Below are 23,475 nucleotides of genomic sequence, written 5' to 3' on the forward strand. Positions count from 1 at the left end.
CCCTAAGCTTTAGAGTAACCCCCCAATGCATACCTTGCATCCACTGGGCGACTTCTGATGCTTCGGTAAGTCTATCCTTGTAGTCAAGGCTTAATGAGCGTCATCGGTCAATGTAGACACATTTCTTTGTGTTTGTGAATTCTATCATGCTCACTATGCGACGGTTGTTATAGAAGCTATCAAAGAATTCCCGCGCCATCTGGTCCCAATTGTTGATCAATTTAGGTTTTAAGGTTCGTGCTCCAATCGAACGCATTCCCTCACTGTTTCACAAGCTGGTCACCTTTTGTTCCGACATTGTTAAAGGTTTTGACGAAATGGGCAACATGTTGTTTTGGGTTGCCTTTTTAATCTGAATGCATTGAACCTATGAGATTGGTATCCTGGTGACAACCGCAAGCAGTCAACCCTCTTGGTATACGGTTAAGAGTACATAAGAATATCCCAATGTAGCTCCATAGTTTGCTCTAAGGGTGTTTGTGATCGTATCTTGAAGTTGTTGCACAAATAAGGTTCATACCGAAGGGGATTCGAACTTCGCCTCTCACCGGATTCTTTTTCATGGTGTGACCTCTTCGATATGTTGTGATTGCAATCTTCTCATTCATATGGACTAGTTTTTCTTCAAGAGAAGTCGCCTTCCACCGTGGAGAAAATAAAAGATCCTAAGCAGAGTGTGTTCTCATTTAAAGTGTATAAGTGTATATCCAAAAAAAAAAAAAAAAAAAAAAACCCTCTGGACAAACAAAAATATTTCTTTACCTCAAACATAAAAGCAGAAGAAATGAATAGGTTGATTTAGAACTGAGTTACAAGGCGAAGAAATATGTTCACGTCCATACTAGAGACAAGAGGATGCTTACAGGAACGCCGTGTATACTATAGTCTATAACAATGGCATGATCCGCTAAGCATCACGAGCAAAAAGCGAAGGGTTGGCTGATGCAGTACCCACTTGAACTTCAAGAAGTTCTAGTTTACGTTCCAATACATCAAGCTTCTCGTTCAATGACGCCAATTTGCTCTTTGTCGAAGCCTCTTAAAAAACAAGAAAAACAAGAAATAGTCCAGCAATGTAATTCAACCCACATCCGAAATCATTGCCCAACATAATAAACGATTGCACTAAAGTCGGGAAAGTAGTTGTTCAAACAATGGAAAGATCACCAAAGGAAAGATTCAAGTAGGGCTGCAAGAAGAAGAGTTGAGTCAGGCAAAAGCACCCTGCCTGAATAAGATGATTAACAATGCCACATTCCTTTGATTTCGGACATCAAAATCAACCCGGCTCATGTTAACTCTCATTTCTAATTACTTAGATATCGAGATTGGGTAAATTAGAACCAAATCTTGGGCAACATCGGGTGCAATTGTAGCTACGGTTCAAGTTAATATGCAATGAAAACAAATTGGACATCTTTGAGAGTTTAAAATCAGCCCCAAATCTCAAAAATCAGCAAGTTCTACGTATACCCTAAATAATGATAAAGTTTGTTAGTTTTGTGTTTTTTTGATTGAGTGTTTGAATCGGTTTCTTTGGTAGAATGGTAGAGAATTGAGAGAACTTGGAGATTTTGGATATCAGCTGAGCAAATAATGCAGCAGCACTGATTGATTAAGTAAGGTGAACATTACACAAAAGTATGGTGCATTGCCATCACCCATACTTATCTAAAAAGGTGATAGGACTGGAGCAATTTTTGGGGGGTTGAGGCATTGGGTTGCCTAGTTAGTGGTGGAGTTGCTCTAAGAGGGATATCATGTCATATCATGTTGGCCGTACTGATTAGTGATGCTACTTATTTTCTTTGTGCTTTTTTGAAATGAAGGCAGGTTTATTGCATTGCAAAGCTTCAACAGATATACTTATATACATTCATCAGGATCCGAATTGAGGTTCGCTGAATTTAGATACACCGTAGCTCTAACTTCGATCTTGACATACGATCCTTCCACTTTCTCAACCACGAAATTAAACTCCGTTGATGATGACCATGCCTGTTCCACAATGATAAAACTAAAATCAGAATATTTGGATACCTGATCAACCACATACCCATAAGCAACTAATCAAACTAACAAACCTAATTAACATGAGATTGAAGTGATGTAAACATAGAAGATAGCAGTGAGCTAGTAATGTAAGCATGCTTTAGCAGCAGGTGCAAAGCAATTAGTGGCATTTTTGTTTCAACTTTGCACCGGTTTGAATAGTAACACACTGCACTCGAGTCCAAATGCATCAAATACACTTTAGGGGACCAACGACAGAATATATTTCTTCGTTGATGATTAGTGATGCAGAGATGTCCGCAGACTTGTATTACATCGTGATCTCTAAAACTACTATTTGCAACTCCCTATTGTTTTCTCGTATATGACTTGAATTATTGAGGTAATTCCATACCTAACACAACATGATTTCTTCTTCAGTTCTTGTACTTCAAGGTTTCTTTCTCAAACCCAATTGTAGGGAATTGCTTAGCGTACTCCTCAACATCATGGCGGAGCGTTGCAGTCTCAGATTGAAAGTGAGGAGCAGACAATGCGATCACAAAGTCCTTCAACTTTGTTCCTGGTTTAGAGAAAGGAACGAAATGCAATTCCATATTAGCCGATGCAAGCACTAGGATTACCAACATACAAATATTAGATACCACTTGTATATGAAAGGCAACTAGAAAAACAAAAGTTTGGCGAGCATGAAATTTATGATATAGAAGATTTTTAGGAACCTTTAGCTTCTCCTTTGATCTTCAATGCCAAATTCACAGCAGCATCAAAAAAGTCTGCAACCTTAGCGAAATCCTCCTCAACAAATCCCCTAGAAGTAAGAGCCGGGGTTCCTGACGAAAGAATCACTAAGGTTACTGAAAATCTAAGAAACAAAAGAGCAACTAAAACCATGAGAAGCCTTTACCCATCCTGATGCCACCAGGAACCATAGCAGAGACATCTCCAGGAACAGTGTTTTTGTTGGCTGCAATGTGAACAGCCTCCAACACCTTTTCAACCCTGGAGCCGTCAATTCCCTGAAAAATTAGATTTCAAGAAATAGAAAACAATATCAGTACATCATTGGCAATAGAGAAAACTAAATGCTAATGCTATTACACGAGTCAACAGCTCATATGCAAGTACTTAATGGGTATCAACCCCACATTAACTGGAATTAGATGATTCCATAAACAAAATTACAGAAAAGAAAAAACGTCTGCTACCTTGTTCTTCAAATTCACCAAAACTAAATGGTTCTCGGTTCCACCAGAAACAAGTTCGTAGCCTTTCTCAGCCAAAGACTGCATACTTGCCAATTTAGCTATTAGAATGCTAAAAGATTATAGACAAAGATACTAGAAAGACATCATCAGTGAAATGCTAACATACGCGAATAAAAGGAAATGTCTAAAGTTATTCATAGTTAACGAACAATGAATTTATAGGTATAAGAAAACAAATATTCTTGCATCTCGTAATCTGATACCTGTGCAAATCTTGAGCAATTGCTGAGAACTTGCTCCTGATAGGCTTTGTACTCTGGAGTAGTAGCCTACATTAAAAGAAGAGTCGGACAAAATGAACGACAAGATTTCAACAGAACAAGAACTTGAGGTAAGGCGCAAGATTGTGGAGAGCATTTATCTTAATGAGCATATATACCTGTTTCAATGCAACTGCCAAACCGGTAATTGTGTGGTTGTGCGGGCCACCTTGAAGTCCAGGAAAGACGGCTTGATTGATTTTGTCTTCGTAGTCGTACAACACCTTGAGGAAAGTATAGAAATTTGGTCAGTTTGTAGAATTAATTCATAAAATAAATCGACAAAAAAACAATTAAAGAGTAAACTGCAAGCTAAAAGGCAAATAAAATTAAGTTTTTGAACTGTGATCTTTTGAAACTCACCTCTTGCCCTTGTTTGTTAGTCTCTTTTACCCCCTTTCTGAAAAAAATCATGGCTCCACGAGGGCCACGGAGTGACTTGTGTGTTGTGGTGGTCACTACATCTGCATAGTCGAAGGGTGATGGAATGACACCAGCTGCAACCAACCCACTGATGTGTGCCATATCTGCCAACAATATTGCCTTCTGTTTGTTGCAGACCTGTCAAGCACTTCAAATGTAAATCTTGGACTTCTCCACCATCGCATTATAACTCTACTATTATTATACCAATCCAAACAATTTTACCTTACGAATACGGTCATAATCATATAGACGTGCATAAGCACTAGCACCAGCAACTATTAATTTTGGCCGGAATAGCGTGGCACTTTTCTCCAACTGAAAATCATAGTTAATCGTGTCAAATGATGCTTCTACTGGCACAGTAGAAAATTTGAACATAAAATTTACATAATATGACAAGCAAGACTAAATCAAATAAGATAGAGTTCGTCTGGTAAACTTTTGATACAATGTTGTGGTTTAATTCATCCATCACAGTCCTGATTTAAAAGATGACATTTCACTAGTCCTACAGGTGAAGTAATAGGTTTGATTTGCAATGGCCTTAATTGATCTTCATGAATTCCTCTGTCGCGTCAAGGCCTAAAGAGGGAACCGTAAATCGACTTTTTTAACAAGTAATTTCCTGCATCTATCTTAAATGTCTACAGAACTTGGATTTTTACTTCATTTTTCCTTTTCATGATTCATGATGCAGCTTCTTTCATACTACAATAACTTAAAAAGACTAGGAACCGTAACAGTAAAGAAAAGAGTTTTTCTTAAAGAATTGCTATAACAATAAAATTTCTACATTACCTGGTCATAGTCAATATAGCCGGTGCTCTCATTCAGTCTGTATGGCATGGTTTCGAAAAAGATTGACACAGCAGATATCTTTTTAGTGTCAGTCTGCACATTATTAAAACAAGAAATAATGTAATTGCTATAAAAAATTCAAACAACACAAATTATAAATTATAATCAGTACGAGTTTCAACTTCTTTCAAGTCAATAGATGTTATAAGTTTTGAGAGAAAAAGAATCCGCCGGTGTTACAACAAGGCATGGAATTGTTCCTGCCCAATTGAGCACATCCCTAGGTTTAAAATCAAGACAGAGTAACAATGATCATAAATTATTAGACATTTCATCACACCAGTCACTGCTTAATGGAATTTGTAAGCACCTGATAGCCGTGGGAGAGATGACCACCGTGAGGAAGATCAAGTGCCATGATTCTGTCATGAGGTTTTAACAACGCAGTATAAACCTGGAAATTAGCAGGAGACCCTGATAAAGGCTGCACGTTGACTGCAATGTAAGGAAACGACATCATGTAAAAGAAAGATTTGTTGCTGTTAACATATATTAGAGCAATTGTTGAAACACTACCATTCAGGGTTTTGACTGACTTAAATTCATATTGTAGCTGTTTGATACTGAATATATGGCTCCGATGAGTGTTGAGATGCATAGTTCACATGTATGCTTACTCTTAGACATTGTAACAAATAGCAGGAGGCTGCTCATGAGACATGCCATAGGAATTTACCTCCCCATTTTGCTGGATCCAACCGAAAAGCTTCCAAGGCACGCTTCTGACATAAGGATTCTGCCATGTCAATGAACCTGAGAATACGAAGAGTTGACAATGTAAAGACTCTGCTTTCAATCACATAGTTTGTATCTTATCCGAAGGGAACAATGGGAAAGATTTCACATACTCATTTCCACCATAGTATCTAGCGCCGGGATACCCTTCACTGTATTTGTTGGTCATGACTGACCCAACTGCTTGCATGACAGAGAGTGATGTGAAGTTCTCTGAGGGTATCAGTTCTAACCCCTTAAAAAATACAACAGAAAGTTTATAAGTTCTTGAAAGAGATTAATGCAAACAACATACCAATACAGCTAAAAATAAAAGCAGTTGGAATCATTAAACTTCACACCAAAGTAATCATATAAAAATTAAAGATACAAACTTTTCTCAGTTATGGCCTAATTTGTTTAGTTTTCAACATAGACTAATAAAAGAAAGCACTGTTCAAATTGTAAGCACCATTGTAGCAATTACAGTTCATAACATAGTCTTGATTTGATTATGGAAATACAAGCATACCTTCCATTGCCTGGTTTTCTCGTGCTCAATGATATTCGCAATTTCGGGATCCACAGCCTCCAATGGAGCATTCAACTGCTTAGGCCACTGCAAGATTTTCACAGTTTGACTATTCAGAAGCAAACACACAAGAGCAAACCAAATTACAAACCAAAAGAAAAAAAAAAAGTCTGATAGATATAGGAGCTTACAGTGACACCAGACTTCTCATAGACAGCTTCATTGGGCAAAGATGACTGAAAAATGAAAACAGACAAATGGGTAAGTGGTGATTATCATGCATTTATATAACTTTGAATCCCCGTCCTGGTAGTTTAGATTACACTAATTAGAATATCGTTCAAATCAAAAACAGAAAAGAACCCAACAACAGAAAACTAAAAGGGTAGCAGAAAAACCATGTAATAGTGAGAGGCGGCATTGAAGAGGGGACGAATGGGCTTGTCCCCAGAAGCCGAAAGCCTGCGAAGCGCCAATGCCATCGCCATGGTTGGTTAGTTTTTCTCACTCTTTGGCTTCTGAGTTCAGTTGGGTGGGTGGGGTTTTGTCTAAAAGCTTAAGAGTTGAGGTTTTCCGAATAAAAATAAAAATAATTGGATTTTTGTAAACTTGTAACACAATTATGTGGGGAAAATGAATTAGAAGAAAAGCATCCATGAAAGGCCTATCCAAACTAGTCATTTCTCAGCCACAAGGGGGCTCTCAGAAAGATATAGCCTGATCGGGTTTTTTGTGTTTTGTGAGATATATTTGGCCACCCAAGCTTTCCGAATGGATCTTTTAGCAGGAGAGAGGACTTCACCAACTCAAATGTCATTTTCATTTTATAATTTATTGTCAAGCTAATTGCAAAATAAACCCCAAACGTTTAGAGCATGTTTGGTACTCTATTTGAATTCAATTTTTTAAACTCAAAATTTTTTTTTTCAAGCTTTAGGCCTTAAAAACTTATTTGGTATGATTATTTTCAAAAATTGAACTCAAGACTAACTCAAAAATATAGTATATTCTCTAAAAATAGAAAAAATTGTTGTAAACATTCCTAGTTTAAGTATGATTGTGTAAATCCTAGATAAGATTTGATTCTAGTTATCCTTTCCTATTACAACTTGTATTACTTGGAGGAGAAGGAATATCTTCTCTCCCTTTACTACTATAAATAAAGGCACAATGTAGGAGGGATAACAACACACACATTCCCCTACAATTCTACAAACACACCTCTCTCTCCTCTCTCTCTCTGCCGCCGGCCCTAGTCCCTCTGTCAGATAAAATAGACCACAACACGTTATCAGCACGCTCCTACCGCTGCGCTTAGGAATCTGACGTTGGAAATTTTTTCTGCATCAAACCAGTTCATCCATATCATCACGCAATCAGGTTCTTTCCAAACAACGGCTTTTAACTCGATATTTTGCAAGCCCTGATAGCATGAACATTCACCATGATGCATGACCCAACTTTACGTTTTACGTATTTTAGATTCTACATAAATTGTGTATGCTTCATAATCAAAATTGCTACAATTATGTGAATTTGATATTTGTCATGAATTGAATCCTACATATGTACATGCATTGAAACTATTATTTGCATATGCATCAAAGTAAATATGTGATTCATTAAAATTATACATGCATATAATATAATTGAATACAAAAAAAAAAAAAAAAAAAAAAAAAAACCGAAAAAAAACGAAAAAAAAAAAAAAAAATTTTAGGGCTGCACACAGCAGCCCATTCCCCTCTTCTCACCCCGTGGGCCTGTAATCCCACCCGAGGGTTCTTGGCCTATATTTTTAGGCCCCGAGATTTTATTATTTAATTTTTTTTTTAAATAATATGGGTTTTTTTATATTTTCACCCACACTTTAATTTGGCCCCGAAGACCAAAAATAAATTAATTCACTTATCATTATACAATATTTCTGCATATATTCTTTGCATATTTGTTTGCATATATATTTGTGTTTGCCTGCAGGAATATATGAACCTGAAGTTCATAATTACTTTGAAACCCGAAGTTTCTTATACACATGTCTTGTTTGAAAACCCGAAGTTTTCACTTAAATATATCACCCATGAAAACCCGAAGTTTTTCATGCAAAATTAAACCAATACATGTCTATTAGAACCTGTATGTTCTACTCCTATGTGAATGGATTGATTTTTCTCCATTACACTAACCACATCTTGTTCATCCATTTTGTGATAGGAACATGTCGAATTTGAACAAACTCGACTTCACCGCTTTGGAGGTTTCTGGAAGGAACTACCTCAAGTGGGTTGAAGATGTGAAGCTTCACCTCACTGCAAAGAACTTGCGTCCTGCTATTGAAGAAGCAACAGATAAACCTGTTGGCGAGGCTGAAAAAGCCACTGCTATGATCTTCATCCGAAGACATATCCATGACGCTCTACAAACTGAGTACCTTGCTGAGGAGGATCCACGTGCATTATGGGTCGCTTTGGCTGATCGTTTCGATCACCAAAAGGACATATTCTTGCCTGAAGCAAGACACGACTGGCAGCACTTGCGCTTCCAAGACTTTAAGTCTGTGAATGAATATAATTCTGAAGTTTGTCGAATCCGATCACTTCTCAAGTTTTGCAATGAAACTTTGATTGAAGAGGATCTCCTGGAGAAGACCTACTCGACCTTCTCTGCTTCTAATATTGTCCTGCAGCAACAATATAGAGCTCAGAAGTTCACTAAGTTCTCGGATTTGATCTCTGTTTTACTTCTTGCTGAAAAGCATAACCAGCTGTTGATGAAGAATCATCAAGCTCGACCTACTGGGGCTACTGCTGTGCCTGAAGCACATTATAGCACTAATCAGCACCCAAAACGCCAAAAGAGGCGTGGTAAGGGCGGCCAGAAGCCATCCCACCAAGGTCAACAGAGCCAAGGCCCATCCAAGGGAGGAAACAAAGCCCAGAAGCGCCCAAACCTCGCTCCCAAGGCCCCGAACTTCAAGAATAAGGGCAAAGCACCTGCCACAATGAATGACGATATGTGTTATCGTTGTGGTTCCAAGGACCATTGGTCCCGTATTTGCCGTGCTCCCAAGAAGGTTGTGGATGCATATCATTCTCGTCGTACGAAGTTTGAATCAAACTTCCTGCAAGTGGACGAACCGGAGACTACAAAGATGGAGGTTTCTGATTTTCAGGAGGATACCACTCCTATGGAAGATTAGAATCTTAGACATAGACTTATTTTTCAGTTAAAATAAGACATTTGGGGCCGAATTCCACCTAGTGGCCGAACCCCACCTTGTTTTTTGGTTGATTTTGAACAATTTTCCTTTATGTTTTGGATTATTAGTTGGCGATTTATTTTGGATATTAAGTTTTTTCCTTGAATAAATGAAATTATTTTGAATTGATACTTGTTTTTATAAACTTTTATGCATGTGACCGATTCAAATTAATTTTTCATTCTAGGTATGACTAGTGGGAAAGTTAGTTGTCTGGCAGATAGTGCAACCACGCATACTGTTTTGCGTGAACGCATCTATTTCGCTAACTTCGTACCTAAGAATGCACCTCTGACAACCCTCTCAGGCCCATCCAACCTGATCGAAGGATACGGTAAGGCACGTATAATGTTGTCCAATGGTACAATCTTGACCATTGCTGAGGCACTCTATTCTCCACGTTCCGGAAGAACGTTACTAAGTTTCAAGGACATTAGAGATAACAATTACCACGCTGAAACCCACGTAGAAAACGGAGTTGAATTTCTGTGCGTAACTTCCTACGAATATGGCCAGAAGCGTATTCTAGAGAAGATGGAGCGTAACCCGAGTGGTCTGTATATTACGACCATACGCCCCATAGAATGCCACTATGTGGCCGACCCTACCACAGGGACCGCGCACGAAATTACACTTTGGCATGATCGTTTGGGACATCCTGGACGAATAGCGATGCGCCGTATCCTCAAAACTTCACACGGGCATCCACTAACCCGAAGCTTAGGTTCGATCCATGAAATTGCATGCCAAACATGTTCTATGGGAAAGCTTATTACTAAGCCTTCTTATGACAAGATTCGTTCGAATCCTCCCATTTTTCTACAACGGATTCAGGGGGACATTTGTGGACCGATTCAACCTCCATGCGGACCATTTAGATATTTTATGGTTTTGGTTGACGCTTCTACACGTTGGTCACACGTGTGCTTGTTATTCACAAGGAACGCTGCATTCTCCAAACTGTTGGCTCAGGTTATCAAGCTCAGGGCTCACCACCCTGATTATCCAATCAAATCTATTCGATTGGATAATGCTGGAGAATTCACATCTAAAACTTTTGATGACTATTGCATGTCGGTTGGGGTTGAAGTTGAACATCCTGTACCCCATGTTCACACCCAGAACGGCCTGGCAGAGGCTTTCATTAAGCGTTTACAAATGATTGCTCGATCGTTGGTCATACGTACCAAGCTCCCGATCGCTGCTTGGGGCCATGCAATATTGCACGCAGCAAAGTTGGTCCGCCTGAGGCCTGTTGCGACACAACCATTTAGTGCCCTTCAGTTGGTCACCGGATGCGAACCCGACATATCGTATCTGCGCGTTTTTGGTTGTGCGGTCTATGTGCCGATCTCGCCGCCCTTACGTACAAAAATGGGGCCTCAGCGAAGGATGGGAATCTATGTCGGATATGATTCTCCTTCGATTATTCGTTACTTAGAACCTTTGACAGGCGATCTGTTTACCGCTCGTTTCGCGGATTGTCACTTCTATGAGACAGTCTTCCCGTCGTTAGGGGGAGATAAGAACGTCAACGTTCCTAATGAACGACGCGAATTATCGTGGACGACTCCCACTTTGTCTCATTTAGATCCCCGCACCACTCAGTCTGAAGCTGAAGTGCAGCGCATATTAGATCTCCAGAGCATAGCTCAGAGCATGCCAGATGCTTTCACCGATCTAGCGCGCGTGACAATATCACATATTCCAGCTGCGAATACGCCTGCAAAGATGGATGTACCAAATGTACGACGGACTACCCTCCTGGAAGCCCGGGACGCCAATTCTGGTGATCCACATACATTAGCGGCTAGCCAATCATCTGCCCCTACACAAAAGCGTGGCAGACCCCTTGGTTCAAAGGATTCACACCCCCGGAAGAGGAAAACCACAGCACAAGGTCCTGAAGAGCCTACCGTGAATCCGACTATCGTTTACTCATTTTACCCAACTCATGAGGAAATTCTAGATTATGGAAGCGTCCTTGAAGAGACGAATCCTCCTCCCGAGAATCGTGAGATTTCGGTCTATTATGCTAGCTTAGATGATGTGTGGCGTAGAAATGAGATGATTGTCGACGATGCATTAGCATTTGCAGTAGCTACTGAGATCATGTTGAGCGATGACATTGAACCGCGTTCCGTTGATGAATGTCGACGTAGAGCTGATTGGTCAAACTGGAAACAAGCAATCCAAGTCGAACTTGATTCACTTGCGAAACGTAAGGTGTTTGGACCTATAGTTCCTACTCCTCCACATGTGAAGCCCGTTGGCTACAAGTGGGTTTTCGTTCGGAAGCGTAATGAGAAGAACGAAATTGTGCGTTACAAAGCTCGTCTTGTAGCACAAGGTTTCTCACAACGCCCCGGGATTGACTATGACGAAACTTACTCACCCGTTATGGATGTGATTACTTTTCGATACCTTATCAGTTTGGTAGTTTCCGAAAAACTGGATATGCAGCTGATGGACGTAGTAACCGCGTATCTCTATGGGGATCTTGATACGGAAATTTATATGAAAGTTCCCGAAGGACTTACATTGACTGGTTCAAATATTTCCAAACCCCGGAACACGCTCTCAATTCGGCTGAGGCGTTCACTATACGGTTTGAAACAATCCGGAAGAATGTGGTATAACCGTTTAAGTGAGTATTTGACTAGTCAGGGATATGTGAATAACGAACTATGCCCTTGTGTGTTCATTAAGAAGTCACATTCCGGATTTGCGATTGTTGCAGTATATGTCGATGACATGAATCTCATGGGAACTCCTGAAGAGCTCGCGAGAACTGCTTCGCACCTGAAGTCGGAATTTGAGATGAAAGATCTAGGTAAGACTCGATACTGTCTCGGCCTCGAGATAGAGCATTGTTCGGATGGAATCCTAGTACATCAATCGAACTACACCCAGAAGGTGTTGCGCCGTTTTAATGAGGATAAAGCGAAGCCTTCGAGTACTCATATGGTCGTTCGTACGCTAGATGCAAAGCGAGATCCCTTCCGTCCGAAGGAGGATGATGAAGATATTTTGGAGCCTGAAGTTCCTTATCTAAGTGCGATAGGCGCTTTATTGTACTTAGCTCAATGCACTAGACCCGACATCTCCTTCGCTGTTAATCTTTTGGCAAGATACAACAATGCACCAACACGCAGACATTGGACTGGCGTGAAAGACATCTTCCGTTACCTTAAGGGTACTACGGATTTGGGCTTATTCTATCCCTACGAATCCTCGAGTGATGCCGCACCCTATGCTCATCGGGTTGATTCTCGCCTTGTTGGTTATGCCGACGCTGGATACTTATCTGATCCGCACAAGGCGCGTTCTCAAACGGGTTATGTCTTTACCGTTGGAGGCACCGCAATATCTTGGAGGTCAACTAAACAGACCTTAGTTGCCACTTCGTCTAACCATGCTGAAATTCTCGCCTTACATGAAGCAACTTGGGAATGCTTTTGGTTGAGAGCAGTAGTGGGCCATATTCGAAGCTCCTGTGATCTTCATCCCGCCGTTAATGCCCCGACGACGATTTTTGAAGACAACGCAGCTTGCATCGAACAGCTCAAGAAGGGTTACATCAAAGGAGACAACACCAAGCATATTGCGCCGAATTTCTTCTTTACACATCAACAACAAGAGCATCAGAAGATTGAAGTCACGCAAATCCGATCACAAGACAATCTGGCCGACCTCTTCACCAAATCACTACCGAAGGCTACGTTTCAGAAGCTTGTTCATGGAATTGGTATGCGTAAACTTTCTGAGTTGTAACTTTGCTATTTCTCTGTGGAATTATGTCAAACTCAGGGGGAGTATCTTCTAGATACTTGCTTGATCTTAATGTACTCTTTTTCCCTACGATTAGGAGCATTTTTCCCACTGGGTTTTTGCTACCTAACTAGGTTTTAACGAGGCACCCACCTTGGGCTGGTCATATCCCTGATGACGTCTTGTAGACGTTTCTTTTGACTTTGCATTTCTCACACATTTTTCCTTAGACTATGGATTTTGTCCCTACTTGGGTTTTTGCCATAGCCTTAGGGTTTTTTAGTGAGACTTACTACTTATGCAAGTTCCTACCTTATTGAGAATAAGCGTTGTTCCTTGGAATCAATGCCGACGAGTCGACTTCCTCAACTTCTGCATGATGCTGAATCTACCTTAAGTATTTACCCACTCAAGGGGGAGTGTTGTAAACATTCCTAGTTTAAGTATGATTGTGTAAATCCTAGATAAGATTTGATTCTAGTTATCCTTTCCTATTACAACTTGTATTACTTGGAGGAGAAGGAATATCTTCTCTCCCTTTACTACTATAAATAAAGGCACAATGTAGGAGGGATAACAACACACACATTCCCCTACAATTCTACAAACACACCTCTCTCTCCTCTCTCTCTCTGCCGCCGGCCCTAGTCCCTCTGTCAGATAAAATAGACCACAACAAAAATAGGTTTTTAGAGTTTTTAAACTTAAACTAACTCCTTTCTTTTCTCTCTCTCCTCCCCTCACTCCAAATCTATCCTTCTTTTATTCTCTCTCTCACCCTTCTCTTTCTTTTTTTTACCTTTTTCGTCTCTCCTCCAATCCGCTCTCATCATTGTCTCGGTTCTTTTTCTCGCTCATCTTTCTCTCTATCTCCTCTGATCCTCTCACTTCTTTCTCTTTCCTCCAATTATCTCTTCCTTTCTTTCCTCCTCTATCCTCTTTCTCTCTCAGACCCCCTCTTTTTGGATCTCTTTGTCCAGTTTAAGTTGTAAGATTTAGAATTTTTAAATCGCAAACAAACAAGTTTTTGAGCCTTAAAGAAAATTGTTTTCTAGAAAAAATTTTAAGGAATGTTTTGAGAAATTATAAAAAAATTTAAATAGGATACCAAACAAGCCCTTAGGTACTTGTGGCAAAAGGTCCACTTTTAGCAAACCGTTTAACAATTCAAGCCACTCAAGTTCAGATTGTTTTCTAATACTAGAAGAATGTGATTTTCCCCTTGTCAAAAGAAATGTCTAAACATTTTTTCTTCAACGTATTGCGTTCCATATTCAAACAATCATTCTCCCATTTAGCTAATGGCATGGGTTGTACTTTCGTACAAGTTGCGTGACTCTAATATTTGTTTGGGCTCCGTTAACTAACGGATTAGTCAAGAGTATAGGGTGGAAATTTTAAAAAATAATTTATGTTGTAGGCATATTTTACTAAAGAACTATAGAGAGAAGGAGAGGGGCGGAAAGAAGAGAGAAAAGAGATGTGTGAAAAGTAAAAATGAAAGGGATATGTGAGAAGTAAAAATGGGTGTATGGATAGTACCACTCTTTAAAAATTGCAGGTTGTGTTTTTGTCCCTCTATGTAAGGCTCCTTATTTTATTTCAGTTTAATTTTTTTTATTTGTTATAGTATTGCGTATTATAATATGGAGTTTATTCATATATAATCAGCCCAAGTTGAGATAAGAAATTTGTATGACTACATGAAGGTTATTCCCTTATAGAGTATCACTATAGAGATGTTTTATTGTATGTTTGTCTTCTTTTCTCGATGAGATCAAAAATATAATTAAATAGAAACAAGCATTAAAATATGTATATAATTACTGTCTTAGCTTGTATTTACTTGCATATGATATAATAGAACCTCTAGAGTGATAAATGAATAACTTTGTGTAGTCATAAGAACTTCTTGTCACAACTTGAGCTAGTTATATATATATGAATAAACTCTACATTATAATATGTTATGTTGTGGTCTATTTTATCTGACAATATTTAGGGTGGCCGGCAGCAAGGAGAAGAGAGAAAAGAGAGATGTGTTTGTGGAATTGTAGGAGAATGTGTGTTGTTATCCCTCCTACATTGTGCCTTTATTTATAGGGGTAGAAGGAGAGAAGATATTCCTTATTCCCCAAGTAATACAAGTTGTAATAGGAAATGATAACTATAATCAAATCTAATCTAGGATTTACACAATCACATTTAAACTAGGAATGTTTACAACACTCCCCATTGAGTGTGTAAATACTCAAGGTAGATTTAGTATCATGCAGAAGTTGAGGAAGTCGACTCATCGGTACTAATTCCAAGGAACAACACTTATTCTCAATAAGGTAGGAACTTGCATAAGTAGTAAGTCTCACTAAAAAAACCCGAAGGCCATGGCAAAAACCCAAGGAGAGAGAAAATCCATAGTCTAAGGATAAATGCGTGAGAAATGTAAAAGTCAAAGAAATGTCTACGGGACGTCATCAGGGATATGACCAGCCCAAGGTGGGTGCCTCGTTAAAACCTAGTTAGGTAGCAAAAACCCAATGGGAAAAATGCTCCTAATCATAGGGAAAAAGAATACATTAAGATCAACACGTATCTACAAGATACTCCCCCTGAGTTTGACACAATTCCAAAGAGAAGTAGCAAAGTTACAACTCAGAAAGTTTATGCATACCAATTCCATGAACAAGCTTCTGAAACGTCATCTTCGGCAGTGATTTGGTGAAGAGATCGGCTACATTATCTTGTGAACAGATTTGCGTGACTTCAATCTTCTGATACTTTTGTTGTTGATGTGTAAAGAAGAACTTCGACGCAATGTGCTTGGTATTGTCTCCTTTGATGTAACCCTTCTTGAGCTATTCAATGCAAGTTGCATTGTCTTCAAAGATCTCGTCGGGATGACGATCACAGAAGCTTCGAATATGGCCCACTACTGCTTTCAACCAAAAGCATTCCCAAATTGCTTCATGTAAGGCGAGAATTTCAGCATGGTTAGACGAAGTGGCAACTAAGGTCTGTTTAGTTGACCTCCAAGATATTGTGGTGCCTCCAACTAAAAGACATAACTCGTTTGAGAGCGCGCCTTGTGCGGATCAGATAAGTATCCTGCATTGGCATAACCAATAAGGCGAGAATCAACTCGAGGAGCATAGGGTGCGGCATCATTCGAGGATTCGTAGGGATAGAACAAGCCCAAATCTGTAGTACCCTTAAGGTAACGGAAGATGTCTTTCATGCCAGTCTAGTGTCTGCGTGTAGGTGCATTACTGTATCTTGCCAAAAGATTAACAGCGAAGGACATGTCGGGTCTAGAACATTGAGCTAAGTACAATAAAGCGCCTATCGCATTGAGATAAGGAACTTCAGGCTCCCAAATCTCTTCATCATCCTCCTTCGGACGGAAGGGATCTCGTTTTTCATCTAGCGAACGAACGACTATAGGAGTACTCGAAGACTTCGCTTTATCCTCATTAAAGCGGAGCAACACCTTATGGGTGTAGTTCGATTAATGTACTTGAATTACATCCGAACAATGCTCTATCTCGAGATCGAGACAGTATCGAGTCTTACTTAAATCTTTCATCTCAAATTTTGACTTCAGGTGCGCGACAGTTTTTGCGAGCTCTTCAGGAGTTCCGATAAGATTCATGTCATTGACATATACTGCAACAATCGCAAATCTGGAATGTGGTTTTTTAATGAACACACAAGGGCATAGTTCGTTGTTCACATATCCCTAACTAGTCAAATACTCACTCAGACGGTTATACCACATTCTTCCGGATTGTTTCAAACCGTAGAGTGAACGCCTCAACCGAATTGAGAGCATGTTCCGGGGTTTAGAAGTATTTGAACCAATCAATGCAAGTCCTTCAGGAACTTTCATATAGATTTCCATATCAAGACCCCCATAGAGATATACGGTTATTACGTCTATCAACTGCATATCTAGTTTTTCGGAAACTACCAAACTGATAATGTAGTGAAAAGTAATCACATCCATAACAGGTGAATAAGTTTCTTCATACTCAATCCCGGGGCGTTGTGAGAAGCCTTGTGCAACATGACGAGCTTTGCAATGCACAATTTCCTTCTTCTCATTACGCTTCCGAATGAAAACCCATTTCTAGCCAACGGGCTTCACATGTGCAGGAGTAGGAGTTACGGGTCCAAACACCTTACGTTTCGCAAGCGAATCGAGTTCGACTTAGATTGCTTGTTTCTAGTTTGACCAATCAGTTCTACGTCGACATTCATCAATGGAACGTGGTTCAATGTTATTGCTCAACATGATCTCAGTAGCTACTACAAATGCTAATGCATCATCGACAATCATCTCATTTCTATGCCACACATCATCTAAGCTAGCATAATAGACTGAAATTTCACAGTTCTCGAGAGGAGAATTCTTCTCTTCAAGGACGTTTCCATAATCTAGAATTTCCTCATGAGTTGGGTAGAATAAATAAGCGATAGTCAGATTCATGGTAGGTTATTCAGGACCTTGTGTCGTGGTGTTCCTCTTCTGGGGGTGTGAATCCTTTGAACCAAGGGGTCTGCCATGCTTTTGTGTAGGGGCGGATGATTGGCTAGCCGCTAATGTACGTGGATCACCAAGATTGGCGTCCCGGGCTTCTAGGAGGGCAGTTCGTTGTACATTTGGTACATCCATCTTTGTAGGCATATTCGTAGCTGGAATATGTGATCTTTAGAGATCTAATATGCGATGCACTTCAGTTTCAGACTGAACGATGCGAGGATCTAAATGAGACAAAGTGGGAGTTGTCCACAATAATTCGCATCGTTCTTCAGGAACGTTGACGTTCTTATCTCCCTCTAACGACAAGAAGATTGTCTCTTAGAAATGACAATCCACGAAACGAGTGGTAAACAGATCACCTGTCAAAGGTTCTAAGTAACGAATAATTGAAGGAGAATCATATCTGACATAGATTCCCATCATTCGCTGAGGCTCCATTTTTGTACGTAAGGGCGGCGGGATCGGCACATATACCACATAACCAAAAATACGCAGATGTGATATGTCAGGTTCGTATCCAACAACCAACTAAAGGGCACTAAATGGTTGTGTCGCAACAGGCCTCAGGCGGACTAACTTTGATGTGTGCAATATTGCATGGCCCCAAGCAGCAATTAAGAGCTTGGTACGTATGACCAACGATCGAGCAATCATTTGTAAACGCTTAATGAAAGCCTTTGCCAGGCCGTTCTGGGTGTAAACATGGGGTACAGGATGTTCAACTTCAACCCCAACCGACATGCAATAGTCATCAAAAGTTTTAGATGTGAATTCTTCAGCATTATCCAATCGAATATATTTGATCGGATAATCAGGGTGGTAAGCCCTGAGCTTGATAACCTAAGCTAACATTTTGGAGAATGCAGCGTTCCTTGTGGACAACAAACACACGTGTGACCAATGTGTGGAAGCGTCAACCAAAATCATAAAGTATCTAAATGGTCTGAAAGGATGGTGAATCGGTCCACAAATGTCCCCCCTGAATCCGTTGTAGAAAAATGGGAGAATTCAAATGAATCTTGTCATAAGAAGGCTTAGTAATAAACTTTCTCATCGAACATGTTTGACATGCGATTCCTTGGATCGAACCTAAACTTTAGGTTAGTGGATGCCCATGTGAAGATTTGAGGATACAGCGCATCGCTATTCGTCCAGGATGTCCCAAACGATCATGCCAAAGTGTAATTTCGTGCGCGGTCCCAGTAGTAGGGCTGGCCACATAGTGGCATTCAATGAGAAGTATGGTCGTAGTATACAGACCACTCAGGATACGCTCTATCTTCTCTAGAATATGCTTCTAGCCATATTCGTAAGAAGTTATACATAGAAATTCAACTCCGTTTTCTACGTGGGTTTCAGCGTGGTAATTGTTGTCTCTAATGTCCTTGAAACTTAACAACGTTCTTCCTGAACATGGAGAATAGAGTGCCTCATAAATGGTCAAGATTGTACCATTAGACAACATTATACATTCCTCATCGTATCTTTCTTTCAGGTTGGATGGGCCTGAGAGGGTTGTCAGAGGTGAATTTTTAGGTATGAAGTTAGTGAAATAGATGCGTTCATGCAAAAAAGTGTGCGTGGTTGCACTATCTGCCAAACAACTAACTTTTCCACTAGTCATACCTAGAATGAAAAATTAATTTGAATCGGTCACTTGCATAAAAGTTTATAAAAAAAATTATCAATTCAAAATAATTTCATTTATTTAAGGATTAAAAACTTAATATCCAAAACAAATCACCAACTAATAATACAAACATAAAAGAAAATTGTTCAAAAATCAACCAAAAACAAAGGAGGGGTTCGGCCACTAGGTGGAATTCGACCCCAATTGTCTTATTTCAACTAAAAATTAGTCTATGTCTAAGATTCTAATCTTCCATAGGGGTGGTATCCGCCTTAAAATAAAAAACCTCCATCTTTGTAGTCTCCGGTTCGTCCACTTGCATGAAGTTTGATTCAAACTTCTTACGACGAGAATGATATTCATCTACAACATTCTTGGAAGCTCGGCAAACACGGGACCAATGGTCTTTTGAACCACAGCAATAGCACATGTCCATATCCATGGTTTCAAGTTCTTTGCCCTTATTCTTGAAGTTCGGGGCCTTGGAAGCGAGGTTTGGGTGCTTCTAGGCTTTGTTTCCTCCCTTGGATTTGCCTTGACTCTGCTGACCTTGGTGGGATGGTGTCACGCCCCAGACCCGTGCATTTTACCTCTGCAATGGTGGTTCGAATGTTTTAATATACAAATTAACCCCTGTAACTCAATCATCCCAATTTCCCCTTTTGTTAGTCATCTTGCCTAAACTCTTCATCACCAGTCCCGAATTACCCTTAAAGAATCTGTGCACTGTGGGCTTGCCTGAGACCTGGTACCTACTAAGAGTTTGGCTCAACTACACAAAGATCATTTCCAACTACCCTCATTTCCAATTCCATCTCACCACTGAAACTCCAACCACACGACCAATTATGAATGATTCACAAATACTTTCATTTATCATTCACATATACCATAGTATATTCTCAACCAATCGCATTTCACCAATAATTCCATAACCAATAACAAGTAAACACGCAAGAGCAGTATTTGTCCAATTAGCAACCCATATCACATTAATCAACCAACAAGATCAATAATAATATAATGCTTCACGAAATTTAATAAAGCCAATCTCCGTAAAGGTCTGCCGTATTTCCCCTACCTGGATTCCAAAGCATTGCTCCGACTCTTTACTACAAGAGTCTACCTTCAGCAAATCCTATTCACAATTGTAAGCAATTACTAAAAAGCATGACATGAACTCTAACCCCAGTCAAATAACTTGGTATTACTAATTGAACACCAACCAATTTAAACGTCATTTTGGTTGATCTAGAATAGCTTGGTCATAACAAACTAAATGTTTGAATAAGTACAACTTTTAGAAAATCAGGGAGCATGTGAAATTCAAATATACATATGCATGTTTTCTTCTGGTATATAATTAAGAAAGGTGGCATTTTAAACCATGTATATGCATAATACAATTATTTCCAACTCCAAGACATATGCCTTACTTTATATATAATTGAAACTATTTATATCATATGTGTCTGTAGCTTGATAACAAGATAACAAGCTTGCATCAAGTTAGTAGATAACAGCTCTTTCCTCCGATTAGTGTATATATATAGTCTAATACTAATATGCTGCTTTATATATATAACTCGTTGAGAAATCAATTGACATATATACTTGAAGCGGTATTGCAAAAGATAGCAATATTGTAGGATTGGATTTTGTGAAGCTAATTTCATAAGAGCTATCACAACCAAACGATTCACTGTAAACTATAATAATACTAATACTTTCTTGTCTAACTCCATTCAATCACAACCCTAATTAAAAGCTCAGAAGCTCTACCATTTAGGTCAAAGAATTAGTACTTACCCCTCTGTGTCCGTGTTCCCCTCATACTGGCAGAAGGACATTAGTCCACCGTAATCGACCTTACTCCTTTATTTGATTCTTTCAAAACCGACTGACCATCATCAACACAGCAACTCTCTTCTCTTATACCTTAATTTGTTTGCCATCTCCGCAGACATCCAATTCAACCTTCATCTTAATTTCTTTTCTCATCCTCTCTCTCACTCGCTCACTTTCTCCAACCCAAAGTACCTTTTCCCTCTTCTCTTTATTCATCTCTCACTAGACTCGTTTCTTACTGGAGTTTGCAGCTCTTGAGGTCCCTATTTATACTTATACAATCCTTGATGATTACGCATCAGATAAATATATATAAAGGAATAGTCAGCAATTGGAGAGGAGGAGCTGTCGACTTGATAGAGAAGAAAAAATAAGGCAGCTACACCTAGCCAATAGATAAGGCTTGGGTTTTTTTTTATCATCATGCAAAGCACGAGCTACAAGTGTTCAATGATCAAAGTGAAGGGGGAGGTGTCACTCGAAAGGAAAGATGAAAACTGGTTTGCCACCTCCAAACTGGAGTGCTCTCCAAGTAGTCCTATGCTATAATTACTCATTCATTCTTTCAAATTACAAGCATGCCAGTCCCTTCATTTGGCCAACACGTTGACACCAACAACTAAATAAATTTGAAACATATATATTTGTCTATTTAATCAAAATTTCTTTAATTACTAAATAAAAATATTTAAATATAGGTCTTCACAGATGGCTTCTGGCCGCCCCTACCACGCCTCCTTTGGCGTTTTGGGCGTTGATGATTGCTATAATGTGCTTCAGGCATAGCAGTCGTCCCAGTAGGTCAAGCTTGATGATTCTTCATCAACAGCTGGTTCTGCTTTTCAGCGAGAAGTAAAACAGAGATCAAATTCGAGAACTTGGTGAACTTCTGAGCTTTATATTGTTGCTGCACGACAATATTAGAAGCAGATAAGGTCGAATAGGTCTTCTCCATGAGATCCTCTTCAATCAAAGTTTCATTGCAAAACTTAAGAAGTGATTGGATTCGACAAACTTCAGAGTTCTATTCATTCAATGACTTAAAGTATTGGAAGCGCAAATGATGCTTGTCATGTCTTGCTTCAGGCAAGAATATGTCATTTTGGTGATAAAAATGATCAGCCAAAGCGACCCATAATGCACTTGGATCCTCCTCAGTAAGATATTCGGTTTTGCAGAGCATCATGAATATGTCTTCGGATGAAGATTATAGTAGTTGCTTTTTCAGCTTCGCCAACAGGCTCATTGTGGAGTAAAAAATAATCAAGAGGTGACATATGGATTTTTAGGTGAAGAGGACAAAATTACCCTCGAGACACACCGGGTTTCCTACACGCAAGCAGTGGAGAATCATCCATCAACCGAGTCAAAAGTGCCCAAAATAGTTAACAAGTTCAAATTTATCTCATCCATCTTTACTCCATATCCTCTACAAGGAAATCATTCCATAACCTTCAAAACCTTCTATATAAATTAAATTAATTAGGCTAATTAATGGATTAATTCCAAATTAATCCATTAATCACCAAATTAATCACCATTACACCCCAAAAAACATCCAAGGGCCGGCCACTCTCTCTTCCAAAGAGGGCCGGCCATGCTCTATAAATAGGACTCCATTTTCTTTGAAAGACTAGGGCCACACTCTTGCAAAACTCCAAAAAACTCTCCAAACACTTTTCTCTCTAAATTCTAACTTTGGCATCGGAGGTTCTTCGGCCAAAGCCCCCCCATTCATTGTGGGTGCGTGAGGCTCTTGGCCTTGACCTAAGGTGTTAATTGTTTTTTTAGGTGCAATTTTGTCCAAGAAGAAGAAGGCGGAAATTTGCATCCACAAATTGGTGCTTTCATTGAGAGTTGAGTCCTACAGTCGTAGAAGACTCTCACATCCAAGGTTTTCTATTTTCTTGTCCATTTGTAGATTTTTCGTACGTTCTTATTATTAGAATATTTTATTTGCAAAAATTCTTTGATAAAACGTAAAAAAGAAGTACAAAGGCTAGAAATTTAGAAAATTCAACAAATAAAAATTTCAACATTCAAGAGATGGGACCACGGCGATCTATGAGGCTAAATGTGACAATAGGTAGAACGGCACCACCACCACAAGTTTCCACCACGGGAACCATTGCGGTGGCTACCATGGTAGCCACCGGCGGCGAGGTCCATGGTGTCACCACCACGGCCCGAGCAGTGCCATCCAAGGCGGCTCACTGCACTAAGGCCACGGCCCAAGCCATGTCACTCCACACCCAACGCGTTGCCAAGCCAAGCCCAAGCCTCGCATTTGCATGCATCATATGCTGAGCAGCTTACTCTTGCCGTACAGCCCACTCTTGTGGCCTAGCCTGCTCCT

General features: G+C 39.7%; 2 protein-coding genes and 1 long non-coding RNA gene across 3 annotated transcripts; 1 reads left to right on the forward strand and 2 right to left on the reverse strand.

The window, feature by feature from the left end:
* Nucleotides 1-1,799: 1,799 nt before the first annotated feature.
* LOC126603649 (serine hydroxymethyltransferase, mitochondrial) lies at nt 1,800-6,684 on the reverse strand. The gene is made up of 16 exons (XM_050270570.1): nt 6,470-6,684; nt 6,263-6,307; nt 6,072-6,158; nt 5,674-5,795; nt 5,502-5,578; nt 5,136-5,260; nt 4,766-4,858; nt 4,190-4,282; nt 3,905-4,102; nt 3,661-3,765; nt 3,485-3,550; nt 3,222-3,299; nt 2,921-3,032; nt 2,736-2,846; nt 2,408-2,575; nt 1,800-1,998 (listed from the first exon to the last, which is right to left on the reverse strand). The coding sequence occupies exons 1-15, from the start codon at nt 6,557-6,559 to the stop codon at nt 2,430-2,432; spliced, it is 1,548 nt and encodes a 515-aa protein (XP_050126527.1). The 5' UTR covers nt 6,560-6,684; the 3' UTR covers nt 1,800-1,998; nt 2,408-2,429.
* A 417-nt stretch (nt 6,685-7,101) lies between these two features.
* On the forward strand, nt 7,102-9,314 carry LOC126603650 (uncharacterized). Its single transcript, XM_050270571.1, has 2 exons — nt 7,102-7,451; nt 8,286-9,314. The coding sequence occupies exon 2, from the start codon at nt 8,290-8,292 to the stop codon at nt 9,268-9,270; it is 981 nt and encodes a 326-aa protein (XP_050126528.1). The 5' UTR covers nt 7,102-7,451; nt 8,286-8,289; the 3' UTR covers nt 9,271-9,314.
* A 10,008-nt stretch (nt 9,315-19,322) lies between these two features.
* Nucleotides 19,323-21,539, reverse strand: LOC126602164 (uncharacterized). The gene is made up of 2 exons (XR_007616000.1): nt 21,081-21,539; nt 19,323-20,409 (listed from the first exon to the last, which is right to left on the reverse strand). It is a non-coding gene; the product is annotated as an uncharacterized LOC126602164 (long non-coding RNA).
* Between the last annotated feature and the right edge of the window lie 1,936 nt (nt 21,540-23,475).

The sequence above is a fragment of the Malus sylvestris genome, chromosome 15 (genome assembly GCF_916048215.2).
Source record: "Malus sylvestris chromosome 15, drMalSylv7.2, whole genome shotgun sequence".
Classification (NCBI taxonomy): Eukaryota; Viridiplantae; Streptophyta; class Magnoliopsida; order Rosales; family Rosaceae; genus Malus; species Malus sylvestris.

Excerpts from the sequence above, each read along its gene's own strand:
- LOC126603649 (XM_050270570.1), bottom strand. The coding sequence starts at position 6,559 with ATGGCGATGGCATTGGCGCTTCGCAGGCTTTCGGCTTCTGGGGACAAG. Across the intron at positions 4,859-5,135 it reads ATCTCTCCCACGGCTATCAG|ACTGACACTAAAAAGATATC; the intron begins GTGCTTACAAAT and ends AATAATGTGCAG. Across the intron at positions 4,283-4,765 it reads GCTATATTGACTATGACCAG|TTGGAGAAAAGTGCCACGCT; the intron begins GTAATGTAGAAA and ends TATGATTTTCAG.
- LOC126603650 (XM_050270571.1), top strand. The coding sequence starts at position 8,290 with ATGTCGAATTTGAACAAACTCGACTTCACCGCTTTGGAGGTTTCTGGA.